This window comes from Nannobrachium achirus, assembly GCF_963921795.1.
Source record: "Nannobrachium achirus genome assembly, chromosome: 15".
NCBI lineage: Eukaryota > Metazoa > Chordata > Actinopteri > Myctophiformes > Myctophidae > Nannobrachium > Nannobrachium achirus.
In genome coordinates, this window is record NC_137822.1 from 3291807 (window position 1) to 3316456 (window position 24650).

A 24650-nucleotide genomic window follows, 5' to 3' on the forward strand; every position below is an offset into this window, starting at 1 on the left:
AAATTCTCCCCCCCTCACGGCTCATAGAAAACATATAAAGAGAAGGCTTCAGAAGCTGAAAATAACGGAGTGGGTGTTCTAAAACTTTAGCGATTTAACAGTTAGGACAATTTTAAGATTTGTTTTATAAAAAAAGTTACATAGTAAAACTGGTCTTAACTCTGACAGTATACAAATGGAACCAAATGGACCCGTTAGAGTTACCTGTAGACTTGTATGGGTCAATTTAGACCCCCCACAAAGGAACCCAGAGTCCCTGGAATCCAATTTGAGAACCACTGTAGTGGTTCAGATTATTGGTATCAGATTATAGACCTACACACAGTAGCCTACTACGTCAAAGTAAATACTCATTATGCAGAATTTCCCAATTCACAAAAATGTATAATTCTCTATATGGAGACTAAGTAATAGTCAATTAGTAATAAGGAATCAGTGTTGTTGCAGTTAAATTATTGTAAGTGCTGTTGGGTAGAATAGACATAGCTAGGGTAGGCCTATAATAAATTGGCAATACCACCATTTTAATGTCCATTCAGGTTAAGTGTTTAAGAAGTTTTTAAGTATATCTTGATTGAAATAATGATAATATTGTCTTTCTAGTGCACGACTCACGAGACGAGAGTACCGTAATTGTTTGTATTCTTTCTTCATTAGAAAATAAAAAGTAAAACATTTAAAAATGTAATGAAAACAAAATGCCAGGAGGTCCCCAGCAAAAGGTTGATAACTCTGAACGTGTCAATCTTCAGATTATGGCTCTTATTTGATTAGACTAGTATCCTGTCACATTAATTAATGATTTAGTGGTTAAAAAAAACACATCACATTTGAAAGGCGAAGAAAAATAATACACTTTCAGCCAGGCAGGGTGAGCCATGTTTGTGAGTCTATACCGGTATATAGGGTAGGGATCCTCTAGGATTTGAACAATTTTGGTTCCTTTACGATCACTGCCATATCCAGCCCAAGAAACCATAGATTTTTTTTGGGAAAAAAATGAATGTACTTCTTAAAATAAATGTATCATGCCTGTTGCTAAGGTATGGCAACATGACTGGTGTCTTTGTCAAGACACCAGTCATGTTGCCATATACCTTTTTCTGAACTGATGCCACTGATCCCAATCCCATTTGTGAGTGGTTCTGGTTACCAACATTCCAGCAAAGCAAATGATGAGAGGGGAGCTTTTCTAAAATAACATGAATTAATGCAAATTAATACATAAATAAAAACTAATGCTAAGGCAGTGGTGTGCAGAGTGCACTCTGAATTAGAAAACGCTATGATAAACTGCATCCAACAATTTGAGCATTGACATATAAATTCGGGGTCAAAAGTAACATGGGGGCAAATGTAACACACAAATACATACTCTATTATAATCAGAATAATTATAATCTGTCGTATTTTCCTTCTGCTGTCTAAGGTTTAGGATAGCAAATGTAAACTTATGAATTGTGTCTCTATGTTATTGGTCTAAAAACTAATGTTAGCAGCCTATGATAGGTGTTTCTAAGTAGTAGACTATTTCATCATGTGAACATTCATCATGTGAGTGATCGTGGTCAACATTGTGTTACAATGCAAGCAGAATTGTCTGGGATTATATACTATGCTAGAAGATGAACATATTTGACAACATTCCAACACAAAAATAAATTTAAATAAAAAAGACATCAATTTGAAAATAAAATAATTACATTTTAAATTAAAATATGCTAATTGTAATTATATGTATAAAACAAGTAAGAATATTACGTTATAACAAATAATTATTACTTAGTGATGTGCTTTTATTTAAGATCTACTTTTTTACTGCGTTACAATTGCCCCTAACCACTGAATCACCCCTTCAATCTGACTTATTGCATTAAAATAATGGTCTTGTCCTTACCTAATGAAATCTCATAAATGGCATTATTAATTAGGGAACATAAATGTTTCTTATATCAAAAGATGAAAAGTATTATGTGAGAAGGAAAATGTAAATAGTATTCTTTTGACCCCTGTATCCTCCTAACGTCGTCGTAATCCAAAGAGTAAAACTGATTCAACTATTATTTTGCATGTAAAGAAAGGGAAGCCAGATTTATTTCTAAAATGAAACCCTAATTTCTGTCTCAACTGTGTTAAAAGCTAAGCAATATGAACTCTAAAAGTATGTTTATCATCAATCCAAATACCTGAATATTTATAGCACTGCACTCTCTCTATAAAGGGTTAGTTAACAGAATCATATCAGAACAATACTTTTAGCATAGCCTACACAAAATCCTTTAGTCATTGTATAGTTTAGTACCGGTTCCTAATGGGCTGTGTCATCTGCCTAAAGATGGAAATTGCAGTTGTGCAGTGAAGTGTTATTTGTGTAGATTGGAAAATAAAACAGGTCCAAGGACAGATCCTTGACATACTACGGATCAAGGCACAAACAATCTCAGTGGTTTGCAAGATTAGCCTCGGACAAACAGACAGACAAACAAACAAACAACCAACACGAGGACTTCGCCGTTTGCTGGTTTGAAGGGATTACAGAAAAAAGGGATTAAAGCAAAAAAAAGAAAGAAAGAAAAGACAATAATCTCATCGCTGAAAAGGTTTTTTCAGGCCAGGCCTGGGGAGCCCCCCCACACTACTGTTTCATTTAGAATGAGCACAAATGGTCAAATTATGATTGTTGGTAAAATGATTGTTCTAAACCTTTGCTTTTATTCAATATCTGAGACACTAAGGTTTTTGGAAGATTCTTCTGGAACATGTATTCTGCTAGTTTGACCAATTTAAATATATACTCTTTAATCTTATAATAATTTATATTACTATTATAATAACCTAATATCAATAATATTAACAATACATATAATTTACATAGCGCCTTTCTAGATACTCAAAGTCGCTTTACAGAAAACAGAAACTAAATAAGAAAAGCTTTATTAGGAAGAAAGCCAGTTAAAACCAACTTTCTGCAGGGCTTGGCTATAGCAGGATTATAAGCTCTACATGGGCTTGTAGATCGGCTATTCCCGGGTACATGACACCGGCACTCAACCGAGTATAAATGATCCTTTGGAGCAGCGGTTCTCAAAGGGCCTGGGCGTATAGGTCTGCCGGGACCCTCGGTGTTCTAAATGGACCGTTAAGGGTCTGTTAACTCTGAGAGTTTTGGGGGTTCTTGCTTCCGAAAAAGCCAAAATTCGTCCACATGCCTCCTCCCTCTGTGGACTCCGAACGACTGGAATCAGTCGACTGAGAATGCAAATCCGTGTTGCGCGCTGCCGGAGCCTCGCTGGGCAGCATGCCGTGCACTCTGAATCGGTAGACGCACGTGTAGTTGGGGTTCCCCCAGTTGGACAGCACCTCCAGCAGTACGAACTCGAAGGCTCGCTCGTTCTCCTCGGACGCGGGGTAGGTCTGCAGGGGCTCTCCGCCCTCCTCGTAGGTGTATCGGCCCAGGAGCGTCCCCTCCTCCTGGCTCTCGTAGTCCAGGCCGTAGACCTTGAACTCCCGGGGGGCGCTGTCTATCTTCTGACCGGGCACCAGGGCTTTGGCGACGTGCTCCAGGGAGAAGGCCGTGGGCACGACCTTCATGCTCAGTTTGATCGCCAGGCTACCCTGGGAACCGTGGAATGGCCAGCAGTTCCCCGGCAGGTTGCCCGGCTGGATGGCCGTGCAAGGCGAGTTGTGGATGTACACGGGAATGCCGAGGATTCTGACCTGGGCCGTCATCTTCAAGTAAGTCTCGGCGCATCTTCTCTCCAGGATGCTGCCGCCCGCAGACTCCAGGGCGTAGTCCGCCATGCCGGTCTGATCCAGAGTGTACTGTCTCATCACGTCCTTTACGATCCGCTTCAGATCCTCCACCATGAGGGTGGTCCCCGCACATCCCGTGGTGAAGTACTCAATGTGCTGGCTGATCTTCAGCTGCACCCTGTCCTCCAGGCCGGCCAGCGCGCTCTGGAAGTCGTCCTCGTTGATGTAGCGGTGCGACAGCCACCGGATGAGGTCATGGAGGAGGTGGGACGTGGGCGGAGCGGCGTTGGATTCCAGCTGGTGGCCGTAGATGATCTTCTCGAGCTCCTCGCGAACCCGGACGGAGATGAACGTGGTTTGGTCCGGCACTGTCGTGGTAGATGAGACCTTGTCTCCCAAGGTCTGTAGGATACTTTCCAGGCGGTCCATTTGAAACTTGGTCCCCTCCTGGACCAGGTCTATGTGCAGCCGCCCCTCTCCCAGCTGTCTGGTTATCTTGTCCATCACGATCCCCATGTGCTCCAACAGCTGGGCGAATCTATGCTCCAGCCGCAGCAGGCGCTCCGAGTCGCCCTGTTGCCACAGCACGCCCGCTGTTGCGTTGATGACAGCGGGCAGAGTGGGCAGCAGACCGCTTCCGTCCCGCCCGCGCCACCGACCGCTGAGCACCAGCAGAAGGACGACAACCAGAAGGGCCATGAGCCACTTTGGCGGGCACCACTTGGCGAGGAGGACTCTGAGGAAGGCAGCAAAGGTGACCAGATGATGCCAGGCCCTGCCCAGCCGACAGCCGACGTGAGACATCGCCTTGCACAGAGCTCCCTCGCACTGGACGACCTTGACGTGGACGACGCCGTAGCAGGGGCTTTGACCCGGCTCGATGCGGCTCACCTCGAAGGTGGCCCCGGCACCTTCGAGGGGCATCTGCAGGGGCGGCTGTCCGTGCTCCACGCTCACCCCGAAGCTTCGGCTGGAGGTGAGCCTGGCGCTCTGCGAGGACTGCTGGGGGTTGTTGACGGGGCTCTGGCCAGGCTTGAGGCTCATGCCGAACCACTGGCCGGCGGCGAGGCCCCCGTGAGGAGCCTGTGTGGAGTAGCGCGGGCGGGGGCTGTCTGGGCTCTTTTCACGTTTGTAGCCCAGGTCGAACCTTTGGCTGGAGGTGAGCACCTGGGGGGTCTGCTGCTGGTCCGGGCCCGTCCTGACGGGCCGCCTGGGCAGGAAGATGTGCAGGCCTCCCGGTTTGGCCGGTACGTCCTGCCCTCCTCCACCTCCTCCTCCTCCTCCATCGCCGCAGCTAGACAGAGTCCTGGTCCTTCCTTCAGATTCATATCGGAACTTCTCGTTTTCCATCGAAACATCGCACACACCGGCACCGCGGCGGCTCAAAGCGGAGTCATTAATTGTTGACAGTGTCAGTGTTGTTGACAGAAGTGTAAAATGGAAGTGTAAAATGGATTTAATAACTAATTAAGTTGCTAAATTATGTTTTGTTCGTTTGGCAATTCACTTTTAAGGGACATTTCCGCACGGCTGTGATGACAACGTTGTGGGGCGTGATGACATCATTACATCATTGTGTCGAATACACTCTTAAACCCCATTATACTTTGTTGACCAGAGTCCTGCAGGAGTCTATGCTTGGTCCTCTCCCTTCCCCCCCCCCCCCCCCCCCCACACCAGATCCTCCCTCTGCACCACAAAATAGACGATCTACAAGCTCACAACGCGGAGCATCCGCGACATGTTGTGAGCTTGTAGGTCTGCTGGCATGACTCATCACATCCTGCATGGAAGGAAGTGCGAGAGAAACACATGTGCTTTTATGCCTGTGTGTGTGTGTGTGTGTGTGTGTGTGTGTGTGTGTGTGTGTGTGTGTGTGTGTGTGTGTGTGTGTATACTTGCACACACACACACACACACACACACACACACACACACACACACACACACACACACACACACACACACACACACGCACACACACACACACACACACACACACACACACACACGTGTATATACTTGTGTTCCCATTCATGTGGGGACCAATGTCCTCAAGGATAGTAATAACTGACTGCTTTTCTCTTCCCCTTGCAGGAAAAGGACATTTTCACGGTTAAGGTTAAAGTTAAGATTACAATTAGTTGTCTGGGCAGTATTAGGATTAATATAGGCGTTTAAGGGGCATGTTTAGGCAGAGCCATTGATTTAGACTGAGCATACATGGACATCTGGCGGCCCAGTGGCCACATGCGGCCCTCATCTTCACTTAATGTGGCCCGCAGGTTGATATTGGAGTACTGATATATTATTGATTTCAGCTGATACAATTCTAAACATGGAAAGATTACCCGCTTTAATTACTTCAGTTTATTTAATTTTAGTAGCTTAAATTAATGACTAGTATTAAAATGTTATTGTATTTTTTATGTCCAATGTATTTGTATTTAAGTTCATAAAGTTAACATAAGAACATATAAATGCATTTGAAATCAAATAAAATAAAGTTACTTTTGTCCAATGAAAAAATAACAAAAATAGCAGATCTACAAGCTCAAAACACGTCGCAGTGCTATGTATACCGGTATATATGCATTGAGTGAGTGTGAAAATGTAGTGGCCCTGTCCATCATCAAAGTTGCCCACCCCTGATTTAGAGACTCTACTCCGGGTGACACGAAACTTAAACATATCCCGACCCGGGATTATGTTTAGGTTTAGTGTCAGGAGTTAGGGTTGTGTTTAGGGTCAGGGCGTTACGGTAAAAGAAATATGTTTATTTTCCCTATTTTGACGGCCCCACGTGGATAGCAATACAAGACCGTAGGTTTGTGAACAGACATGATGTGCAGGCATTACATAAAGACATGTGTGCAAGGACACTTCCTCATTGTTAAATGTGTGGGTCAGCTTTTAGGATGGAAGTAAGACATGTGATTAAACCCCTATGCAGGTCTGAGGACATGGTCAAAAAAACAAAACGTGACAACAACAAAAAAGAACAGCATTTATGAGTCAGACTAGGGGCGTCAATTGGGTATGGCAGGGGTATGCAGTTGCCATTGGGGAAAATAAAAGTTACTTTTAAATATAAATCCATGAATGTCTATCTGTTCTGGTTATTATGTTGTTAAATTACAGTAAAATAACTACAAATGCAAAATTTAACAAAATGGTCACTTAAACAAAGTATTATAATTATATTCTCCACACTTGTATTCTCCCCATCTTGACAATAATGGTTTATTCCCAGGTTCCGCAGGTCAGCTGCACAGGTGCAATTCATTATTGTTAATTGTGGCACGTTTACTAACATGCCAAGTTTAGCTGCACTTGAACAACCGTTCTAGGCGGCCATATCAGCCCAAGAAACCGTACAGAAACGGGGGAAAAATAGTACTTCTTAAAATAAATGTATCATGCCTGTTGCTAAGGTATGGCAACATGACTGGTGTCTTGCACGTGCGCGAAGGCGCGCGTGCAAGACACCAGTCATGTTGCCATACCTTAGCTTTTTCTGAACTGACGCCACTGAGTCAGTGACTCTTCCTAAATTCTGCTTTGTTTGCAGTTTTCTTTAACTTGAACTTGAACTTTCTTGTGTGCAAACAACATAAGCAATGCTTGTAACGTGTGAACACAACATTTCACATGCAGGGTCAGGCTCTTGTCTTGTGTCCCTTTACTTTTACCCAAGGCCCACTAGTGTACGGTGAGGATTTTGCAAGAGGCCCCCCAAATCATTGGCCCAACAACAGGACATTAGAATAACAAAATAAGCAAATAAATCGAAATACAAAATGACAGTGCAGAAGAATGGAATAAAAAATACTCATTGGCAGTGGCAGACAGAAATGTTTTGATCTTGGCACCTTAGCCTGAAATATTACACACACTGCCCACAGCCTTACCTTGTTTGACCCACACATGTCATTCAACACAGGTCTTTGTGACACAGGTCCTTGTGACACAGGTCCTTGTGATACAGGTCCTTGTGATACAGGTCCCGCGCCGCATATGTACTTGCTGCAAAACCATGCTGACCTCTACATTTGAATGTTCTACGATACATTGACTAAAACCACTGTCAAGATGACCTGTGTTTGTGAATTCTTTGTATACTAATGCAGTGGTTCTCAACCTGTGGGTCGGGGTCCCCAAATTATTTTGAGGGGTCCCCAGAGGATTAGCTTAATGTGCAACATTGTTTTCTCACTTAACAGTAAAGAAAACAACATAAAGTTTAAGTGTATAGAGGGTATCTGCACATTTCCAAAGTGTCAATTTAAGGACTTTTAAGACCCTTTTAATAGCTCTAAAATGAAAGATTAAACATTGGCTATATTGTCAAATATTAAAGACAGAAATTGTGAAAATAGCTGATCTACATGCTCACAACGCCTCGCAACACGAGGCGTTGTGAGCATGTAGATCTGCTATTTTCACAATAGAACCGTGTTATACAAAATGTAATGCCTCAACTCTTAGTGCTCGTAGGGTGGGGGGTCCCCAGTTAAAATAAGATTATTTCGGGGGTCGCGGGCTGAAAAGGTTGAGGACCACTGTGCTAATGCGTTCATCTGCTTATCTGGAGTCGGGTCGCTGGGGGAACAGTTCCCTCTCCAGTCCCCTTCCCGGGCCACATTAGCCATTTTATACTGTGGGATCCCGCAGCGTTCAAAGGCCGGCGTGGAGCTAATAATCCTCCCCATCTGGTACTTGGTCAGTGGACCTCCCTATATAGGGAGGGAGGGAGATGCCCAGGAAATCATCTGTAGATCCCCCAAAACCACCTTACTCCTTTCCTTTTAGATTTTAGAATGTTGCTGCAAGTTTGGATTGCTGACGGCATATAGTGGTTAAGGCAGAGAGTCACAGGATCGACTCCCGAGCCCGGTGACCTTTGCTGCGTGTCACTCCCCGTCTCTCTCTCTCTCTCTCCCTGTTTCCTGTCTTTCTCAACTGCAGGGGTGTCGCACCAAATTCTGGGCCCTGGTTACAAGGATTCACTCACATTGTGTGCTTTAACTATTGAAAAATAGCAGATCTACAAGCTTAACTGCGAGCTTGTAGATCTGAAAATTAGAAATACAGAAAATTCGTGAAAATCTGTCAGTGGTGCTCAAACCTTTTCATGTGAAGGACCCCCAAAATTATATGTATTTGGCCACGGACCCCTCATCTCAAAATATTTAGTTCCAGGGACCCCCAGACACAAAATTTGAGTTGCAAATGTTTGCTTAAAAAAGACATAGGCTATATTCAAAGATGTGCACACATTTTTCACAACTTTTAAAAAAATAGCAGATCTACAAGCTCACATCTGCTATTTCTCAATAGCTGAAGCATAAAATAATGAAGGCCCCTCCACCTTGGGCCCTATTAACTCAGTCCCACTCCCCCCCTCCCTCCACCCCTTGTGACGCCCCTGCTCAACTGTACTATCCAAATACAGGCAGAAGAAGCTAAAAAGTAAGAGAGGCCAGAGTTCATGGGACAGAGGTTTCTCTAATCTGATCATACTTTGTGTTGACTAGCCTGTGGCACAGAATTTTGACACAACTATATTCTGCACAATTCTTGCCTCACGCTCCCTCTCACTCACAATGTAGTCATAAGTAGGTGAGAGGAACTTAGTTTTAGCAAAGAACAGCATTATCATTGGAAGCCCATGGCAGTCTGCCAGCCTTTCAAGCAGCAGAGCTGTATGCTCTGCTCTAACAGAAATAACATGTCTGCGTTTCACTAGATAGTCCTATGCACCATGTATTTCTTAATGTGTGTGTGTGTGTGCGCGCGCGTGCGTGCATGTGTGTGCGTGAGACTTTATTTGAGCAGAGGATAAAGAGATTTGTGCATCTGTTTCTGATGGAGACTTTTTTCCCCCTTCTCAATAGCAAGACGGCACTTTTGTTCCTATTTTAACCCTTGGTTGTGTAGATCACTCCAACCTACCCTTTTAGTGGGTCACACATCGGCCAATTTAGAAGCAATGTTGTCTTATTCACAAAGAAGGTAGGTTAGTTGAATATACAGTAGGCTATTACATACAGTAGGCTAGGTTAGGCTATATAAGCTAGGTTATTATATAGGCCATAGGCTAGGTTATACATAGCTATCACTATAGGTATAAACAGTGTTGTAAAGTAACTAAGGAAGGTTAAAGGGGAAGACCACCCATTTTCAATGTTGAACTATGTCATTAATATACCTAGAGGAGTTGTGTGGAAATAGAAAAAAAGTTCCGCCCCTTCTGTGTTGCCTAGAACTGGAGGATTGATTTTGGGGTTTGTATTGTAAAGTACAATGTGTGATGTCATCAAGTTATGATTTGCAATACAAACCCCAAAATTAATCCTCCAGTTCTAGGCAACACAGAAGGGGGGGAACTTTTTTTCTATTTCCACACAACTCCTCTAAGGTATTATTAATGACACAGTTCAATATTGAACATGGGTGGTCTTCCCCTTTAAGTATAATTTTGAGGTATGTGTACTTATTTCCAATTTCCAGTCTGTTTTGATGCCAATACTCAAGTACATTTTAAATTCCAGACTTTTACTTGTATTTCTATATTGCAGTATTGATACTTTTACTAAGTATACTAAGTATTTAAGTATATAGGTTAGTTGTATATCACACATACTGCACACACACACACTCATGTGACCTGTGGTGGTCACAAATATCCTAAAGATACTGTATCAGTCACCAAGTGACATAATGCTTACAATCCATAATTACGTTATCAGACACACAAACAAGCAAGCGTGAGCACACACATACACGCATGCATGCACACGCACACACACACACACACACACACACGCACACACACACACACGCACGCGCACGCGCACACACACACACACACACACACACACACACACACACACACACACACACACACACACACACACACACACACACACACACACACACACACACACACACAGACCTTTGTACATGTACATGTACATGTTTGTACATACACAGTCATAGAGTGATATAGGTCTATATGTATTGTGCTACTGCTTAAATATATTTTAAAAAGGGAGGTTGCTTGCAAGCAACGAAACAATGAAAGTGGCTGATACAATTCAATTGTACATGAATTAAATGTAGACTACCATTCACAACCATTGAATGTGGCTCTCAAAGATGATTGTATTTAGCAATTCAATGTGTCTAGAATAGATTACCTATTATAGCCACCTACAATTAAGCTTATATGCACCTGCTATTAAACCTGTTGAACTACTTATGTAGGCTATATGTTGGATGTCCTGACCTGGACTGACCTTATACATTACATAAATGATGTGTGCTGCTAATTATAAGGACATCACATCTCCCATTCATATTGGCCAACATAACATATCTGATCCCCACAACACACATGCACGCACGCACGCACGCATGCAAACACATCACACATGCTTTCACATTTGCGATTTGAAATGCCATCGGACCACATTTCCCACGGTGCTTTGCGGCAGCAGAGGCGTGGCCTGAAGAATATAAACATTGCCAGACGGACAATAGTAGGTCAGTGAGAGTGAGATTATGAGCCGCAGAGCTCTGATAAAACCCTTAGATCTGTACTGTAGAGTTAAAGCATCGTTTAACTCTCAAGACAGTTACACGTCTTTATTGTTTTTATTATCATAATTCATAATTGTATCCTACAATAATAGACAAGGTAGCCTCCTCGCAGCCAGCAGTTGGTATTGTTGTAGTTTTAAACTGTTCTGGACTCTGTCTGTCCGCAACTATGGTGAATAAAACGAAGCTAGCAGTTGGATTCATGGTGGCAGGGAGCCTGGCTGTGGTGTTTGGAACTGTTATGGTTTTCGTTGGACCAATGCTTATTGATTCTATAATAGTACAGGTAAGTGCATGCTGTCCCACTGTGGGTTATGCAATAGGGCTATGCATACTGTAACTGTACACATGCGAAAATAGCCTAACCTTGTAGGGCTGCTATTTTAGGTTGTTTCCAAAATTGTTTGAACATTTCATTCAGGAATATTATTTGGGAATACTTACATTATGAACTGTTGCCCTGTTCACTGAAAAGTCAACATTTAAAATGCAAATACCATGTCATTAATATAAGGTTACTGAGATGTTGACTATAATAAACGAATGAATGAATGAATGAATGAAGTGAGAGTGTCAAATATTGCAAAGCAGTGTGCATGTTTGAGTGCAAATGTCAGTGACAATTAATAGGTAGACAGTTACAGTAGGTAACTGTCTACTTTGATTGATTGATTGATTGATTGATTGAATACTTAATACATGTAAACGGCAAGGCATTAAGGCTAAAAGGATGACACAGAAAAGTCCTGGGGACTTGTTTCTATTGTGGTCCTATGGATGAGGCAAATAGGCTATACATTTCCACGACTTTGTGTGTTCATTATTTGTCAGTGGTGGAAAGTATACACTGTACTTAAAGGGGAAGACCACCCATTTTCAATATTGAAATATGTCATTAATATACCTTAGAGGAGTTGTGTGGAAATAGAAAAAAAGTTCCCTCCCATCCTTGTTGCCTAGAACTGGAGGATTGATTTGGGGGTTTGTATTGTAAATTACAACTTGATGACATCACACATCAAACATATAATTTTCGAGATGTCTGAGTGAGTGAGTGAGTGAGTGAGTGAGTGAGTGTCTGTCTGAAACAGCGTTTCTCCTCAAACGCCAAACCACAGTATCTCTGTAGCCATTAACGTAACGGGTATTTCTTACATTGATGCTCCTACATATTATCATGCAAGCACCAGTTAAAGTTACTTTCCATCCCTCATCCCTCATCCCACATCCCATAACCCAGACACTGCACATCATTTCGGAGCTCATATGTTTGAACGGGTAAGGGCTAGTTGTACTTTACAATACAAACCCCAAAATCAATCCTCCAGTTCTAGGCAACAAGGAAGGGAGGGAACTTTTTTTCTATTTCCACACAACTCCTCTAAGGTATATTAATGACATATTTCAATATTGAAAATGGGTGGTCTTCCCCTTTAAGTACAGGTATCTTTCCAATACTTTTACTTCTACTCTATACATATTATATGGGATACAAATATTGTACTTTTACTCCACTACACTTATTTGAACGCTTTATTTAATAGTTACTTTGAGTTTGGAGATTTATTATTACAAAACATACATTCCACACTTCAGCCATATAAAGCCTACATTTTGTCTATTTGAAAATAGTCACTCTCCAAGCTCACAATGAGTCGCCTCTGATATTTTCAAAAGATGTTTGAAAACTTGTGAAATGGGCCATTCTGCATAATGAGTTATTATTATTTTTTACTCGAGTACATTGTGAATTCCGTACTTTTCTAGTAAGGGTGCCCTCACACCAAAATACCCATGAGAGTGGAATCCACGTTCCGCCAATGCATTTCAATGAGAGTGAAGCGGTTTCATGCCAGCAGAGGATTTCTGCAAAAAACGCTCCCTTATCATTGAAATGCATTGGCGGAATGCAGATTCCACTCTCATAGGTATTTTGGTGTGAGGGCACCCTAACAGAGTATTTCTAAATTGCAGTATTGATACTTTTGCTCGAGCACTCTCTCCACCACTGTTAATTGTGTCCTCTATGCGTTTGTGCCCCAGCAATTAATAATTGACCCGAGCAACACCCTGTCCTACACCATGTGGAAGGACCTGCCCGTGCCCTTCTTCATGTCCGTCTACTTCTTCAACGTCCTCAACCCCAAGGAGATGCTGAAGGGAGAGAAACCCATAGTGGAACAGAGAGGACCTTATGTTTACAAGTACGACGTCTTCTGTTTCATGTGCTTTTCCTAGACCAAGTAGTATCTATGTCGGGGTTCCCCAATTAGTTTTCCCCACGGGCCGGCTAGGGTACCAAGCTGAGGGCCACAACATTGCAGGGGGCGACGGTGGCGTTCCCACTACTCCAGCGACAGTTCAGATATCGTCGTTGTCGGGTGAAAATCTCGTATGTCCAAAACCGTTCGTTTTGAATTTATCATTTAAAAAATGATTTAAACTAATGAAAACAGCCGATCTACAAGCACACAACGAGGCGTTGTGTGCTTGTAGATCTGCTGTTTTCACTACTTTTGTGCGACGGCCTTGTATGATTTGCGAAAGAACGTACAAATTTGGAGATACGAGATTTCCACCCGACAACGACGATATACTAGTGTTGTTGCTGCTCTTCCACCATTATTACTGGGGTTGGTGGGGGCCAGACAGTAGCCCCCCGTGGGCCGCAAATGTCCCGCGGGCCGCCTATTGGGGAACCCTGATCTATGTCATTGGTGCTCAAACCTTTTCATGTCAAGGACCCCCAAAATGATATGCATTTGGCCACGTACCCCCATCTCAAAAATCATATTATTCAGTAAGTCCATTTTCTTTTCTTTTCTTTTTTAAATACATTTTGGACAAAATAGGCAATTACATCCACTGCCCACTGCCCAGCCTCTTCCTGCTACCATAGGAGTCTGGGAACCATGCGGCAAAGGGCAACAGATCATTCAATATATCCATTTCGCATTGCTATGTTGGTAGAGAATGTCAGATTTTATATTTTAGGAATTGTCTTGACATGTGCAGTGCATTTTTATGGTCTGGGGAAATCATCATTGACCCGAGACTACGTGTCATTTAGATAAGATAATTAAGATAAACGTCTATTGATCCCCACGCGGACATTCATGTGTTGTTGTAGCAGCAGCAACAAGACAGTAATGAATGAAACGTGTGAGAGATACAGATAAGAATAGAGAGAGATAAGAAACCACAGAGACGAAGTCTGAAAGAGTGGACATCTTCACATGGTCTGAGAGAGTTTACATAAAGTATATTACTGTATATCAATAAATACAACCTACATACAATATCTACAATACAACCTATCACCAGTGAATGTAATGAATGAACGTTGACTTTTCTTGTACATCCAACGGCTTTGACTATCCGATTATGAATGGACACTGTATGTATAGTAGACTATCAATTCATATTATTGCCAAAACATACTTACGAAACTTTACAAGAATTGTAAAAAAATAAATAAAAAAAATGTAGTTATTATTTAGTCATAAGCTTCTGTTAAATACATTTCATTGTTTAAATATTTGTAAAACCCACAGGAGTTGCGAAAATAGAAGCTCAGAACACATTGCAATGTGGCACATTGTGAGACTGTAGATTGCCTATATTCAATACTTTAATGCAACACCATCGTATGACAAATATGCAATATGGAGATACAAGCTTTCCCCCCCCACAGTGACGCTATCAGACCGATATACAGTATCGTTGCTGTCCGGCAGAAACCTCTTATTATCTTCATACTTAACGTTATATGTTTTTTTTTTCCGTAAATGAATACCCTGGCCTACATCACTATTCTACAGGGTCACACACAACTGGACACTGGAGATACAGGCTCAGAGCGATTTTCGTCCACTAATCCCGATTATCTTATCTAAATGACTACAGTCTTGGGTCAATGATGATTTCCCCCAGACCATAAACATATATCACATGTAAGCAATGCATGTCAACATGCGTAGTATTGTGAAAATATAATAATGTATAATATATTTTTGAGGTTTTAGATTTTTTGGCATAAATAAGGGCTATTGAACACCCTTTACATCTGAGTGTTGGTTAAACTAATATTGAACCAATGGAAAGTAGTAAAAAGTGCTTGGGACAAAACCTCCTAACTCCACACTTTCTGCCAAACCAGCTAACTCCACCCGATTGGCCCTCTCTTTTTTTCATAAATATGTGCTATTGAACACCTTTTACATCTGTGTGTTGGTTAAAATAATATTGAACCAATGGAAAGTAGTAAAAAGCCCTTCGGTCAAAACCTCCTAACTCCACTTGGAGTTAAGACTTTTTTATTTATTTTATTATTCAGAAAAGTAACAGTTTTGTACAAGGTTTCCACCCGACAGGGACGATATTACGTAGACAGTGTCGGACAGCCTTTGTGCACAAGGACAAGCTGCTATGGTATGCTGTCCTCATGGAGAAAACAAAGTTACAGTATATCATCCTCTGACAGCCTGTTGAATGTGGAAACCGATTAGGCCGTAATACGCTGAATAAACACATTTCACCATAGCTGCTGCTTCCACATTATGTTCTTGACATTGACCCATGACAACCAGGAAAGCATCCGTGTCATTTCCAATTTTAGCTGTATACAGTACATAACAGTATAGCAAACGTTTTTCAAAGAACTAGCAGATCTACAAGCTCACAGTGAGGCACGAAGTGACACACTGTGAGCTTGTAGATCTGCTTTTTTTAGAGAGCCACTGATTTTAGAAGGCATTTGAAGAATTGTCCTCATGTGCCACGTCATAATGGGTTAACAGTAAACAGTACCGTATATGCTGTACGTTTCAGGGCTTTATCTGGTGGAGAATGTGTGTGTTGGTTGGCAGTGTGAGCTTTGTTCCTGCGGTCCATATGTCTGTCTGGTCTCATAACAAGACATTATCTTACCTCGGGGTTGTTGCATTGTACATACCTCTTATCTGCCAAGAGGAGATCACAAGCTGGAGCTTTAGGGAAGGAAATCTAAAAACCAAAGCTGAGAACAGCCGTTCTCTCAGCCCAATTCGATGACTTTGCAGAAGATTTGTGAATTTGAATTAGGTGCCGGCTACACAGAGCTGGATATTCCTGAAGCTAGACATTTGCTAGACATTTTTTTAATGCGGTTGAGGCTTGCAGCCACACGAAGCTGGATATTTTGGCCGTGAAGCTGGATATTTTTGAAACCGGATAAATAAGTGGAGACATTGAAAAATATACGATTCACTGGAACCGTGTAGACATGGAACCCGGATTTCTCTGAAGACTTTACTGTGTGTGTGCTTGTCCCCCTAGTGGAGGTCTGGGGACTCACATTATTTTAGACCTAGATATCTTTGTCATGTGGACCTAGATATTTTTCTATGTGGATATGTGAAAAACAGGGATATATGAAATATCCAGCTCCGTCTGGCCTTGGCCTTAGGTAGACTGCTTGGAAAGCTTTAAACTCCATACATTTGTTTCAAATGCAGTCAGTGTTATATATTGAATAATTTTCTTACCCCATGTCTTAAGCTCTATACTATATAAATAAATACTATATATATATTATATATATATATCTTTTAGCTAAAAACCTTGTAGAAATGTAATTTTTTAATTTGATTCATTTTGTTGATAAAAATCCTTTTGCACACCTACAGTACTATAGGTGCGTAGGAGCAGGCAATAGAAAAATGGAAGTCCCGCACACTGTCTTCACTTAACATGAGTAGTTTATTGGGCTAAATAACATTCACCAGGTATCTGAATGTGATTTAATGAAATAAAAATCCTTTCGCCACATATGTGCTTTTATAAGAAGATTACTCCCGTTTAGTTGTTTTCCTTTCTTTCAGTCAGAGAGACATGACATATGTCAGACTTTGAGAACTTAGGTAAATAGCAGACGCTCTAGTGCAGAATGACTTACTATAAAGATGATGATTATACTTTTGATATCCACTTTGTTTGTGGCCTAATTGTAGACAATTGCGAGAGCTCACTTCTACTTTTATTTGCGTGAGGCTGGCTTGAAACCGAGCCGGGGGGGGACGGGGCGCGGGGGGGGGGGGGGGGCAGGGGGCGGCAACCCCTTAAACATTCTGTTAGCATTCCTGTCTCCTAAAAGGTAAAACTAACCATTTATAACTCTTGAGAGCATACAAATGTTTCATGTGTTTATGCTCTCTGAGGAATTTAGTGTGCATGAGTCTGGAGTGGTCACTTTAATAATTCTTTGATAAAACAAGTTACTCAGATCCATCAGATTCAATGTTATGTAACAGTCTTTTTTGCTTTCAGTCTTTTTGGGTGGGCTCTTTTGAGCCTCTATTGGGGAGTGGAGTGACTGGGGAAACGTGGAGGGAAAGCAGAGGAGTGACATGCAGCATATGGTCCGGCCGGGCGGGAAACAAAGTAGGGGCTCGCTGTCATGCATGACGTATGGGCTCCATGTGCTGCCGCGCGCCCTGAACCATGGTTGCCAGATTTGTACAAAATGAAACAAGCGGCTAGGGTTGGGCCTAGGGTTGGGGTAGGGCGGCTAGACCAGGGGTCTTCAACGTTTTCAGCCCAAGGACCACTTAGTTGAGAGAGAGATGAAGCAGGGACCCCCACAAACCTTTTCATAGATTCCATATAGTTTAATTGTTTGACAGCACAATCATCATCGTGTTTTGAATTCATGTAAATTTGTGTTTTCAGATATCTAACCACTTGAACCTTCAATACTTAATAAACTTGACCTTTCACTCTGTACTTAGTCTGCTCTTTTTCCCCTCTATACCAAAGCTCTTTGCCAAAAATAGCCGATCTCCAAACTCACAACGCCTCGCAGCGTGAGGTATTGTGAGCTTGGAGATCGGCTATTTTTGGCTACATTTCTCAGAATATGGACGCTAGGGTTCAAGTGGTTATTATAAAAAAGGAGAAAAAAAAGGTTCTATCACACAAAGATTTGGAGGACCCCCTGTAGTAAGTCTGAGGACCCCCTTGGGGTCCCGGACCCCCTGTTGAAGACCCCTGGGCTAGACGATATGAAAATTTCATGTCACGATTATTGTAATCTCTCGAGACAGCCTCAGAGAACGCTAGAGACAGACCGATAGGTGTCGCACTTTCTTCTTTGACGATGGGTTCCCAGATTGCGATTATTGTGACCAAAGATTTACAATATTATCGGGATAATCAAAATATCCCCATCATCCATTATCCTGGGGCGGAACATTTGCCCAAAAAATTGCAGATCTACAAGCTCACAACGCGTTGTGAGCTTGTGACGTGAGGCTATATTTTAAGAGATTTGGTAGAGAGTGAAAAAAAGTTATTTCCAGGTCCGTTTTGATAAATTATGGAGGGTTTAAATGGTACCAGATATCGCAGCTCGGCAAATAAAAGGTGAATTGATTCCAGCGCGCGACGGAGGACAATTTCACGTTACATTTAAGTCTCCACGATACAATAAGTGTTTTTTATCACGATAAATGATAATGACGATTATCGTCCCATCCCTACAAGCAGCCCGTGTCTAAGAAAAACAAGCCCAACATAAGTGACTAGGTTGAATTGATTGAATACTTTATTCAACATCATTTATTTAACCGTTTGCAAAAAGTACAGAGATACATTATAGTTCCTGTACACAATATTCCTAAAAGGATAACACAAAAAGCCCTGAGGGCCTGTTTCCATTGTGGCCCTGTGTATTGAATTCATCAGACATACAATACTATCCACCTGTTTCCGCGAGAATTTACTGTAGCATTATCTGTAGGACACTTCCGCTTAACAGCTGACATACAAGCTCACGTCGCGTCGCAGATGCAGCCGCTGTGAGCTTGTAGATCACACTCGGCTGCGGCGCCGGGAAGCTGCCGTACACCTTCTGCGCAATGCACGATGGGATGTTGGAAAGTTGTGGATACAAGAAATCATCAATAGGAGCTGTACAAGTATATTTACAGAAAACCGTGAGGGACAACTTATTTTGGCAAGCTACAGTAAAGGCTTGTCTTGGACCAGTTGCAAGGTGGGAGACTGGGAGCTACAATTTTTGATGGCTGTTGGTAGGCCATTCCACATGATGGTGGCATAGCAGTAGAATTAATTCATCCCCATGTTTGTGCCGAATCTGGGGGGGAATGAGATCTGTGAAGCTTGATCACACACTGCGGGGTCCGCAGCAAAATGAGTTAATATAACCGCTTTAAACCTGTATATATACAGCAATATATTTGACAATAGCCGATCTACAAGCTCACAAGCGTGTCAAAAATGTACGTCTTCAAAAATATATTTTGAATATTATTGAAACATTTTAACCACTGGAGTTTCTAAGTGGACCTGGCAACACTGGCCCTAACATTGGGTTATCATGTTGCTCCACGTTACGTAACTTTGTGTGGGGAGAGAAAAGGAGGCACTTTTCCTCTCTAGTTTATAATTGCACAACCAGCAACATCCTAAGCAGAGCAGCTGTGTCATGACCTGCTACTCGGGGGCATTTAGATAAATGAGCCCAAAAGCTTTTTTGTCTGCTCGGGGAGCTTGTTTCAAAACCTTTGGCCGATTGTTAGTCTAATGAACTCTAGCCTCAGGAACCCAGGTGTTTTTTAAATGAACCCCAGACCATTTAAGCACTGCACTAGTGTGATACACGAGTGGTTGGACAGGCACGCCTGACAGAGATTTAAAGGAGCATGCCAGCCTTTTTGACATGTTCTCACACTTTGGGACATTTACTGTAGAACAGAGGTCTTCAGCAGGGGTCCAGGACCCCTAGGGGGTCCCCAGAGTTACTACAGGGTGATAGAAACCTTTTCTCCTTTTATATATTAACATATATTAACCAACTGAACCCTCGTGTCCATATTCTAAGAACTTAAGCCAAAAATAGCAGATCTACAAGCTCACAACGCCTCGCAGTGTGAGCTTGTAGACCAGCTATTTTCGGCTTAGAGCTTTGGCGTAGAGGGGAAAAAGAGCAGAGTAAAAGGTCAAGTTTATTAGGTAATGATGGCTCAAGTGGTTAAATATCTGAAAACACAAATTGACATGAATCCAAAATACACTGTTGATCTTGCTGTCAAACAATGAAACTATATCTATGAACAGATTGTGGGGGTCCCTGCTGCATCTCTCTCTCAACTAAGGGGTCCTTGGCCTGAAAACGTTGAAGACCCCTGCTGTAGAAAGTTTTCGAGATTCATCATGTTTCATATAATCTGTACATAACGCTACTGGAGTAAAGTTATGAATTAGTACAAAAAAAAAAGTAAATCTAAAGCAGATTAATCTAATCTCATGGTTAGATGTCATACTGTACTGTATAAGCACCTGTGTCAAGAGTTGTGTGAAATCAATGTGGAAAATGAATGATTGTCTTCCACAATATCAGCTCAAAAGTTCAGTTGTGTGTTCCACTGGCCCAGTAATAAATAAGGAATTAGGTTCACACGCCTTTGTGTTTCTAAAGAATCCAGACCTCCCCCTCTGTTGCAACAGGACCCTAGACTGGCCTCTCTTCACTGGTCCCTGTCAAACACACAATCCAAATTAACATGATATTTGTTGTTATTATCATGTAGTGCTTTGTAAAAGCACTACATGAATTGGCACCTATACTTAGATTTTTATTCTGTCCCCCTTTGCGTGCATTCCACCTTATATCAATGAAACAATCAATCAATAAAGGACCACTTCACCCATTTTCAACTTATCTTCATATAATTTGTCCTCACTAATGCTCATTATGATATGGCACAGGCCTGGAATTTCGTCATTTTAAGGGGCAAGGCCACTTGGTGTTGTTTGATGTTGAGGGCACAAATGCCAGGGCAGGAATGCCATCAAATAAAACAAGATTTTAGTCCATTGAAAGAATTGGGGGGGCGCTCTCCATTCCGACATGTCTCCACTCCGACATTGACTTCTTATTGTCGGAGTGGCAACACTTCCATAGAGGTTAGGTTTAGGGTTAGGGTTAGGGATAGTGTTAGTGTTGGAAATGAGACATGTCGGAAAGGAGACATGTAACCGAAATAATTTGTTGAATTTAAGGGTTAGGGCTGATAACTTATGTTGGTATAAAGATCGGGACCAGGGGAGGGGTTAAGATTTCAGATTTACTCAACAAAAGACACTGGTGTACATGACAAGAAAGAGACAGCGGTGTCTACTATCTACATATTGACAAGAAAGAGACAGAGGAGAAAGTGATACAGTCAGCTGGCCACTGTGGCCTCAGGGCATGCCATTGGTTTGAGGGGCACACGGCCAAACTGAGGGGCAACGGCGGCCATGACCGTCATGGCCTCCATGAACTTTCTGCCCTGATATGGCACCATTGTTGTCTATTCACTCTGCGACTCAGACGAGAGCCGTGGACAGTTCAGAAAGCCGTCTACCAGTGACCAGTTTATATCCAGTTTTAAATCGATTTCTTTAACATATTGTTTGTGATTGCTGTGTTTCAGGAAGCGCTGTTACAAAGACAACATCACGTTCCATGACAACGGCACGGTGTCATACCTGGAGTGGAGGAGTTATTACTTTGAGCCCAGCATGTCTAAAGGGTTAGAGTCTGATGTCGTCACTATACCCAACATGTTGGTGTTGGTAAGATACTTGATACGCATGCACGTCACACACACCCACCACAATGGAAATAAGTCCCCAGGTCTTTTTTTGTGTAAATCCTTTAACCTTAATGTCTTACTGTACCCCCGTGCTGTCTACATTTCTGACAAATAAAGTATTCAATCAATCAAAAAACGCATTCGAAGTATCCCAAAAGCCTCCACGGTGGTGGGCAGGCACTTTGCCACTGTGCCATCTGAACGAACGCTAACCATAAAATCCTCTAAATGCCTAATCCTAACCCTGACCCCAACCCGCATCTTTTACTAATTGTAACCTTAGCTTTAAAAATCTTTCTTAGCCATGAAAATGGCCGTGGTGAGCCACGGGTCCTGACTCCCAAACAATATGTCCCCCACCCATTTTTTCTTGTGGGGCTGACGTGGATACTAAGACAAGTACATGTCATGTCATGATTATCTTTTAATGCAGTGGTTCTGAGTGGGTTCCCAAATTATTTTGGGGGGTCCCCAGATGATTCACTCAACAGTAAACAAACCAACATAAAGTTTAAGGTAGTATCTGCACGTTTCTAAAAGGACTTTTTAATACCTCTAAAATGACAAAATGACAAATTAAACATTGGCCAAATTGTCAAATATTAGAGGCAGAAATTGTGAAAATAGCTGATGTACATGCTATTTTCACAATAGAACCGTGTTATACAAAATGTAATGCCTCAACTCTCATGCTCATCAGGATTATTTTGGGGGCCGCGGCCTGAAAAGGTTGAGAACCACTATTTTAATGCAGTTAAGACTTTGCCTAAAAGTATATTTCCCTGCCTTCCCCTCCACCAGGGGGCAGCAGTGATGATGGAGAAGCTTCCATATCCGTTGCGCGTGTTTCTCAGCACCTCTATCGCAGCTTTCGGCGAGGGCCCCTTCCTGACCAAACCCGTGGGAGAGTTGATGTGGGGCTACGACAGCAAACTGGTGGACTTCCTCAACCAGTACCTGCCTGGTATGCTGCCCTCTTCGGGGAAGTTTGGACTCTTTTCTTCGGTGAGTAAAATTTAGGTTCAATGCACAGCAGCCATATTGTAAAGTAAATTGGGCCTTCCTTACTTCCTTCACAGGTGCTACCAATGATACTAATACTAACTAGACATACTGTGCCTACGAAACAGTGTGGGCTCACATGGAACACCATGTATGGGCATAAAGATCTACCCAACGGGCACTCCCACATTCAATCCCTCAGATACTGAGGGATTGAATGGGATCTGAGGGATTGAATGGGTCTCTCTTCCTCTCTCTCTAGACTCATTCCCCATTGGAAATGCATTGGGTGCTTGAAGTTAAATAATTCAAAAACTACGAAAGATTTCACGTGGGTGTTGTTGTTATTTATATCATGTCGCACTTGTTGGTGGTGATGTCACCAAGAAGGCTGCTCTCTCATTGGCTGAAAGCCCTGTCAGACAGCTTTGAAGAGAATAACCTTACTATATAAAGATTTGGGAGAACATACTGGTCTCGCTTTCAGCAAGCCCACAATGATACTCTGTTCCATTCTGGAACAGAGAATGTTGGCTCACTGGAAACACTCTGCCGCAACAGTGGGTCTCAAAGTGTGGTCCATGAGGTCCAGTGTGGTCCTCATGGTTCCTTGAGGGGGTTCCAAATGGGCCCTTACGTGTGTGTAACTCTGCGAGTGTACTAATTGGAATGGGTCCATTTGGTTCCATCTGTACACTCTCAGTTATGAGTTATGGGGGTCCTTGAAATTAAAACGCCTGTGAACCACTGTGAAGGAAATAATAACCCTAACCCTAACCCTAACCCGAGGCCCAATTTCTTTTCAATATGGCTGCAGTAGTGCATAGAGCCTATTTATCAGGGCTACAACTGGATTATTATAATTCTTTGTCCATCCTGTAAATCCTGTATGAATTCTCTGTGGAACTATTTAACTTCTTCGGTGCCATATTTAAAGTGGGACCTCTTATATTGCCGGTTCGCCAACAAAGGGTTAAAAAAATAGTGTGCACGCTGGTGCACACATTCGTGCACAGATCATGCACTATGCATGTGCATGCTTTTCACAGCTTTCAAACAAAAAAATCCGCTTGGAAATCCGTTCAGGCATTCAGGAGAATCCCTTATGTTTTCTTCAAATGTAAACAAACATAGCTGCCATGTTTGAAAGATGGGGTTGGTATGGGGGTTAAACATGCAATTTCGCGATCGCGATCATGCCTAGTACACTGTTGGAGGTCCAACATTTTTTTTTTCAAAAAAAAAAATTCAATTTTTTTTTTTTTTTTTTTTTATTATTTAAAAAAAAAGACGTCCAGAAGACGTCTGGCAAGGAGGTCCATAGTTAAAAAGACGTTTTTATTATAGAAAACGTCTTTTTTGGCAGGGTATGAGTTAAGACTTATGTTTACTTTTACATTTACAACAAAATAATATCCCTTACTCACACCCCCTTCAAGCTTGTCAGAGACAAAAGCTGACCCATTTTAAAGGTCAATGTTTTACGTTGTGTCCGTAGTTCAACAACTCCAACACGGGTTTGTTCACCATCTTCACTGGAAAGGGCGACATCAGTAACATCCATAAAGTGGACTCTTGGAACGGCCTGAAGAAGGTGAGAGTCGCACACAAGTCACGGCGACGAGAGCATGTCTATCTGGAGAAAGTTGA

General features: G+C 42.2%; 1 protein-coding gene across 1 annotated transcript in view; it reads left to right on the forward strand.

Moving 5' to 3' along the window:
* Window positions 1–11338: 11338 nt before the first annotated feature.
* Window positions 11339–24650, forward strand: part of scarb1 (scavenger receptor class B, member 1) — a 31279-nt gene continuing 17967 nt past the window's right edge. The window contains exons 1-5 of the mRNA XM_080743012.1: window positions 11339–11644; window positions 13402–13562; window positions 21837–21978; window positions 22800–23003; window positions 24499–24594. Coding sequence (XP_080599138.1) covers window positions 11528–11644; window positions 13402–13562; window positions 21837–21978; window positions 22800–23003; window positions 24499–24594 — 720 coding nt within the window. The 5' untranslated portion in view covers window positions 11339–11527. The remainder of the gene's footprint in view (window positions 11645–13401; window positions 13563–21836; window positions 21979–22799; window positions 23004–24498; window positions 24595–24650) is intronic.